The sequence below is a fragment of the Otolemur garnettii genome, unplaced genomic scaffold (assembly GCF_000181295.1).
Source record: "Otolemur garnettii isolate 467f Iridium unplaced genomic scaffold, OtoGar3 scaffold00008, whole genome shotgun sequence".
In the NCBI taxonomy this organism is placed as follows: domain Eukaryota; kingdom Metazoa; phylum Chordata; class Mammalia; order Primates; family Galagidae; genus Otolemur; species Otolemur garnettii.
Window position 1 is genome coordinate 21,757,060 of NW_003852403.1, and position 8,020 is coordinate 21,765,079.

Consider the following 8,020-nt stretch of genomic DNA (forward strand, 5'->3'; position numbering starts at 1 on the left):
GAGACTCGCTTGAGCCCAGGAGTTAGAGGTTGCTGTGAGCTGTAATGCCACGGCACTCTACCCAGGGGGACAGCTTGAGGCTCTGTCTAAAAAAAAAAAAATAAGTTATAGCCTTAACACTGGATGATGTTTATATTTCTTTTGTGGCTGTGGCTGGCAAAATAAGTGATACTTAACAGTAATAGTCACGGTAAAGTGTTTCTATATATTTTTACTCTAGAAGTAGTTTTTCTCAGTTTGTTTATTTCTTTTTAGGTATGTTCCACAATACAGAAAGCACTTACTAGTTCACTGTATCCATGTGTTCATCCACACACAATGTATGAAATATGTGACAATGTGGAGACTCAAGAAGTACTTTCACAAGCACTTGGATGCTTGGAGGCTCTTATGCCTTTTCTCTGAATGAGGTTTTCCCACATGCTTGTGTGGAAATCAGAGGCAAAGGAGAGAAAAACAGGAGGATGGAGTCATAGAAAAGGACAGTTCAGAAAGTGAAAGAAGGACAAGCTCACCTAGAGGCAGAGAGACGAAAGACTGAAATGGAAGTATAGTCAGAAGACAGGGAGAATGACAACGAAGGATACCTGCCATTTATCTGAATATTGGATTATATGCAATGTTGCTTTTTCTCATGTGTTCCCCTTACCAACCCTCTCCTACCCACTCACCCATGAATTTATAATAGATTTAATGTGGTCAATAATTTTCTTCTTTTTCATATTTCCTTTGGTGTTGAGTATTCTATTCGAATACTTTAAACTTACAGAAAAAAGAAAACAGTAACTTTCCAGCTTTTAACCTAGCAAACTCTTGTGAAGTTAAATTTATAATTTATTAAATATCCTCTTTTTATCTTGAGACTGAATGTACATATTCCCAAGTAAGCATTCAAGACAGGCCAGAATGTACATATTCCCAAGTAAGTGTTAAAGATAGGCTCAGAATTTGTGACGTCAAATATCTACTTGATAACTGGCATTTAGCTTCAGAGAGGCTATTCATCCTTTTTGTTCAAGTCCAAAGTAACATTAAGTCACTATTAAATGCCATTTGTTAATTATGAGCAGAGTATACTTGCTTTTATTCTGGCATATCTAGAAAATTAAAAAAAAAATTTTTTTTTTTTTTTTTTCTAGAGATGGGGTTTCACTGTGTTGCCCAGGCTGGAGTGCAGTGGCTATTTATAGGCACAGTTGTAGTACACTACAACCTCAAACTCCTAGGATCAAGCAGTCTTTCTGCCTCAGCCTCCTGAGTTATAAAAATTCTTTAAATTGGGAGTTGTCAAGTCAAGGAACTTTTAAACCCGAGTGGATTATCTATTTCGTGGATTAAAAATGACCATTTTTCTGGTAATATTTAGTGAGGTTGCTATCAGTCGTGGTCAATCAAAAATAGTAAGTTTGCACTTAGAGGATATAATATGATTATATATACTATAATATGTAACTATATATTTTACACACACACACATATAGTCTGTTTCTCAATACATTTTAAAGCCAGGTTAATAGATTTTGCTTTATCTACTATTTAGGAATATCTTCGTATCTACTGCTTTTTGTTTCTGTTAATTAAAAGTTACTGCTTGTCCATGCCTAATTTTTATGTAATTTTATAACTTGAAATTACCCACGATATTTAAATATGTCTGGAAATCTTATGATACACAACCAATGATTTAACTATGGTAAGAGTTAATTTCTATATCTCAAAATATTTTTAGGGAGATAATAATATCAAAGATTAAAGATTAGCGTGTATTTGCCTGTTACTTTCTTCCTCTCCAGTTTTCTATTGCTTGAGCAGCTATTTGTAGATTTGCTAATAGAGAACTAAGGTTAAAAAGGTTTTTATGGAAGAAGAAATATCCATTGAATTAGGTATTTTTTGGCTGACTATACATAGTATTTATCTCAAACTTTTAGACCAAGATAACTTTTAAGATTTGGTTCTCTATTATAGTGCTATTTAATTTGTTTATGATGGTATGGTGATATATATTCTGAACTATTCCATTATCTGAAAGTAAAAGCATATTGGTTAAAGTTATTTTCTAGTCAGAATAGAGATAGATTGCATTTAGTTTATTCTAGTGTAATAAATTAAAAGTAAATAAATGGTTAGAAGCAAGTGTGCCAAATAAAGATTTCTCAGCACTGTAACAATTCAATCATTTATTCTGACTTCTAAAGGCCCTGAATTTTTTATACCAGTCCGTAGGAAAAATCTGTTTTATACACAATGGAGGGAATATAAAACTTTTACATAAGCCTTTTGGAAACATTTGTCTACTTATGGGGATGTTATTAAGGGGATTGTGGGGATGGGGCCTGTGTATGTCTGTGTGTGTATATGTGCATGTATGTTTTTCTAGTGGATTAAGCTAAATGATTGCATGCCCTAAGTTAGAGACAAAGAGAAGGGAAAACATGTAAAGGACCAGATAGCAACCCTGGAAGTAATAAATGTTAGACCGTATTACGAAGGATCACTCTACAGTCTAAATACAATACTTTTTTTATTCAGATAGATGATCTTTTTGTAATTGTACTGTATAAACTATCAACAAATAAGTAATAGTGGAACTCTGGAAGAGTTTTGCTACAAGTCTCTGTTGGAAATAACTAGTCTTGGCTCAGCACCTGTGGCTCAAGTGGCTAAGGCACCAGCCACATACACCTAAGGTGGCGGGTTCGAATCCATCCCTGGCCTGCCAAACAACAATGACGGCTGCAACCAAAAAATAGCCGGGTGTTGTGGCAGGTGCCTCTGGTCCCAGCTACTTGGGAGGCTGAGGCAGGAGACTCGCTTGAGCCCAGGAGTTGGAGGTTGCTGTGAGCCGTGATGCCATGGCACTCTACCCAGGGGGACAGCTTGAGTCTCTGTCTCAAAAAAAAAGAAACAACTAGTCTCATGAGAATAGTTGTACTTCTCCACAAAAGGAGCATGATCAGAGAAGGCAAGGGTAGGAAATGATCTTTCAACATGACAGAAATAGCAAAAATCTATTAAAAATCTATATAAAAATTAAAAATCTATGTAAATCTATTGTCTGATACATAGCTATATTAATATGGGTAGAATAAATATACTTTAAAGTTAGAGTCAACAGATATTTGCTGGTCCTAAACTAGCTTGCTTTTAATTAAATATATTTTTAAAAGTTTAATAGGTAAAACTTAATTTGGGGGGTTTCTCCTGGTCTAGAGAATCCTGCTCTATAGATGACTGATTACTTGAGCCAATGTTCCTGCACTTGTTAGGCTCAAATGTGTTGGAACAATGATATAGAATATATTGATGACTTGGGTTTTTTTCTCTTGCAAATATTAGACTATATAGTTCATTTCCCCCCTTATACTTCTTAAATACTTTTTTCTTTTCATCAGTAAAAACAGCTGAATTAACATTGCTTTTTTTCTTTTATTTTTTTTGTTTTATTTTTGTTTTTTGTTTTTTGTTTTTTTTTAAGATAAGGTCTTATCTGGTTACCCAAACTGAAGTTCAGTGGCAAGATAATAGCCTTCCACTTCACTAAGACTACTGGCACAGACCATTATACCAGGCTAATTTTTCTGGGTTTTGTAGAGATGTAGTCTTGCTATGTTGCTCAAGCAGGTATTGGGCTTCTTACTTCAAGTAACCTTCCCACCAAGGTCTCTCAGAGTGCTGGGATTACAGGCCTGAGCCACTGTGCCCAGCTGATTTTCTTCCTTTCTCTTTTCTTCAAACCCTTTTATTTTTCTGAAAGGTACTACTGCCATCAATATGTTGATATCAAATGCAGGGTGTTAAGGGAAAGATAATAGGAGAAATCTTTTCTTTCAAATATAGGATTTGTGAAATCATTTGTCTTAATGAGCCACACTTACCTTGCAAAATCAGGTTATGTATTTCAGTAGAAATATGTTGAAACTAGCATATTGTTTCTAAATATATAGACTGTTGGTCTTTGGGTTCCTTCTGTGGATCTTGAAGGAGCCTCCTACATAAACCAAATTACAGTATAGAAAGAATGTATTTTTAAGTATCGATTTACATAGAATAGGAATGATCTCGTGTTTGCAATTATATAAATATTTAATATTTATGGAATTCAGTCAACTGGAAAATATACTCAGTTCTATATTTCCAGTATACTGACTTAAGAGTGGCTCATTTAGTTAGCAAATAAATACAAATGCTGCTGTGAACTTAAGTTATTAATCAGTAACTAAAATTTTTAATGTCTTTGTTTCTTTTCTATAATTTTACTATATTGTGATAGTTATGTTATTTGAATTTCATCTCAAGGAGTTTAATTTAAAACATAACCTCGCTAAAACTTTCCTACTGATTTTACAGCTGGCATTCCTCGCTCAGTATTAAAAGATTGGCGTAAAGTCAAGAAGCTGAAGCAAACTGGGGAATCCTTTTTACAGGATGACTCCTGCTGTGAGATAGGGCCTAATTTACAAAAGTGCCGAGAATGTAGACTTATTCGCAGTAAAAAAGGAGAAGAACCAACTCACTCACCAGTATTTTGTAGATTTTACTACTTTAGACGGTAAGTGAAAATACAAAATTGGTGGGAAATTTATTACTGGCTATTAGAAATTATACTGTTATCCTGAAGGTCCCTTTTGGATAAGGGTCTTTGAGTCTCTGTGTTTCCAAAACATAAAAGAATATTAAACTTTCTGTGCTATATTTTAGTAGTAGTTAACTATTGATCTAAATACATATTACTTGTGTTTCATATGACTTTTCTGAAAGATTTGTTCCTTAATGAAAAAATGATAATCTTTTTTCCTAGAAGATTACAGGTAATGGCAGTTTGGTTTTTGTTTAGCATCTTTTAAAAAATTACATACTTTGACTAAAACAAATGTATTCAGACTATAAATCTAAGTAAATAGTCTAGGCCTATTTAATTAAAATTGATAATGCTACATTGCAGTACTCAAACTTTTATTAAATATACATTAAATATTTGTGACTGGAAAAATCTGAGTTATAAAATGACAAGGAGGGTTTATTGGTACCATGTCGCATTTCACATGTTTTGTTGTAAAACCTAAAAACTGGCTCAGCGCCTGTGGCTCAAGCAGCTAAGGCGCCAGCCACATACACCTAAGGTGGCGGGTTCGAATCCCCAGCCTGGGCCCGCCAAACAACAATGATGGCTGCAACCAAAAAATGGCCAGGCGTTGTGGCGGGCGCCTGTAGTCCAAGCTACTTGGGAGGCTGAGGCAGGAGACTCGCTTAAGCCCAGGAGTTGGAGGTTGTTGTGAGCGTGATGCCATGGCACTCTACCCAGGGGGATAGCTTGAGGCTCCGTCTCAAAAAAAAAAAAAAACCCTAAAAACTACTTCACAGTTATTAACCTACATACTAATTTAATATTAATATTACTAAATACTACTTTAAAACTAAAAACTTAAACATAAACTTGTAAAAATTCCACTAAAGAATAGCTGAATAACCTAGCCAGTAAATACTAGCTAATGTCTGTCTCACATTCTGGAATCAGTCATTCTTGGCTGTGAATCTCATTTCTGACCTCTATAGTTAATGAAGTTCTTATGTGACTTTATTAACTATGGTAGGACAACCACTAAGCCTGCCTCTTCTGCAAACATGAATGATAAATGTACCTACATTAAAGAAGTTTCATGAAAATTAAATGAAAAATAAAGTCCTTAGTGTAGTTCCATTCATATATACTACATGTACACACACAGGGTACCATAAAATGTTTATACATTTTAAGAAAGAAAAATGTATTAAAATTGTAATACACATCACATTTGACTTGTGCAATTGTAAGAGGTACTCAAACATAACTTGTATTCAATTTTTTAAATTGGTATATATTATTACAATTTTAATATAGTTTTTTCCTTTCATAAAATGTATATACATTTTTTGACACCCTCTGTATGTATACCATAGAACCTCTGTAGTTGACCACCTCCCTACTTTTTCCTTCTTTTTGTTTGTTTGTTTATTTATTTTTTATTATCCATATTCTTAGCTGTTCTTCCAGGTTGTCGGTCGGGGAGGAAGGTGGAGGAACAATCCAGCTAAAGGAGAAGCAGAGAAGGGAAGAAAGGAGAAAGAATTCAAAAACTGAGGTCCTTGATGCTAGACTTTTTTTTTTTTTTTTTTTTTGAGACAGCCTCATTTCATCGCCCTTGGTAGAGTACCATGGTGTCACTGCTCACAGCAACCTCCAGCTCTTGGACTTAGGCCATTCTCTTGCCTCAGCCTCCCGAGTAGCTGGGACTACAGACACCCGCCACAACACCTGGCTATTGTTTTTGTTGTTGTAGTTTGGCTGGGGCCGAGTTTGAACCCACCACCCTCGGTATATGGGGCCAGCACCCTACCCACTAAGTTACAGGAGCTACCCTCTTTTTTTTTTTTTGGAGACAGAGTCTCACTTTGTGCCCTTGGTAGAGTGCAGTGGCATCACAGCTCACAGCAACCTAAAACTCTTGGGCTTAAGTGATTGTCTTGCCTCAACCTCCCAAGTAGCTAGTACTGCAGGTGCCCAGCTATTTTTAGAGACAAAGTCTTGCTCTGGCTCAGGCTGGTCATGAACTCAATGAGCTCAGGCAATCTACCCACCTCGGCCTCCCAGATTAATAGGATTACAGGCATGAGCCACCGCGCCTGGCCTACTTTTTCCTTCATAATTTTCATAGACTGGATGTGCACCAGAGGCACATATCATTACGCTAGGCCCTGTTCCTTATGTTGAGTAATTTGTTACAGTCCCTTGGGTTGTCAACTTACAGAGGTTCTGCTGTATATATATGTATATATGAAAAGCCCTATCACATGCTGTAATTATTTTCCTAATTTCTTCTTCTAAGAAGTTAGGATATACCTTACTCTGGTAAATACCCTATGCTGGTAGCCTAGTAGAGATCCCAGAAAACGTGTATTCATGGGAACAGGCCAAGTTCTTTTTCTTTACTTAACAGTCTTTGTGGCCAGTAATCTTCAAAGGACAGACAACATCAGGGACAGGGAATAGTTACTGGAGGCAGTGCACACAGAAATATGGAAAAGATGATAAAAAGAATCAAGAGGAAAAGTAGGTTTGAGGGGATAAGAAAATCTAGGCAAAGTTTGAAGGAAACAAACGTTCATGTAAATATTGTAACATAAAGCTAAAATAAGATGATGGGAGAAATTTGGTTTAAAAAGAAGAGGGAGGCCAGGCATGGTGGCTCCTGCCTGTAATCTTAGCACTCTGGGAAGCTGAGGCAAGAAGATGATTTGAGATCAGGAGTTCAGATCAGCCTGAGCAAGAGCAAGACCCTGACCCTTCTCTACTAAAAATAGAAAAAAAATGAACTAGGAGTGATAGTGTGTGCCTATAGTCCCAGCTCCTTGGGAGACTGAAGCAAGAAGATTACTTCAGCCCAGGACTTTAGGGTTGCAGTGACCTATGAGGACACGAATGTACTCTGCTAGGGGCAACAGAGACACTTATCTAAAATAGGAGGAGAAGGGAAAACTTTGGTAAGATAATAAAAGTATTCCTCATTAGTATAGTGGTGAGTAAAAAAGAAAAAAAAAATATATATATATAATAAAAGTATGAAAAATAGAAGTAAAAGGTATGTTTTATTTGTTTCTTTAAAAAAGTATGATTGGCTCGGCACCTGTAGATCAAGTGGCTAAGGCACCAACTGCATACACTAGAGCTGGTAGGTTTGAATCCAGCCCAGGCCTGCCAAACAACAATGACAACTACCACCAAAAAATAGCCGGGCATTGTGGCGGGCGCCTGTAGTCCCAGCTGCTTGGGAGGCTGAGGCGAGAGAATCGTTTAAGCCCAGGAGTTAGAGGTTGCTGTCAGCTGTGTGGCAATGGTACTCTAGCCAGGGTGATGTGGAGACTCTGTCTGAAAAAATAAATAAAAATAAAGAAGTATGATATAAAATGAGTGTTAGACATCCCTTGGTTGATAGTAAAGACAGTTAAATACGAGATATTTGAGGATTGGCTCGGTGCCTGT

General features: G+C 36.3%; 1 protein-coding gene across 6 annotated transcripts in view; it reads left to right on the plus strand.

Moving 5' to 3' along the window:
- Nucleotides 1-8,020, plus strand: part of JMJD1C (jumonji domain containing 1C) — a 360,771-nt gene that overhangs the window by 316,300 nt on the left and 36,451 nt on the right. For all 6 annotated transcript variants that reach the window (XM_023509587.1, XM_003783626.3, XM_023509588.1 and 3 more), the window contains one exon: nucleotides 4,351-4,552. In XM_023509587.1, the coding sequence (XP_023365355.1) occupies nucleotides 4,351-4,552 (202 nt within the window). The remainder of the gene's footprint in view (nucleotides 1-4,350; nucleotides 4,553-8,020) is intronic.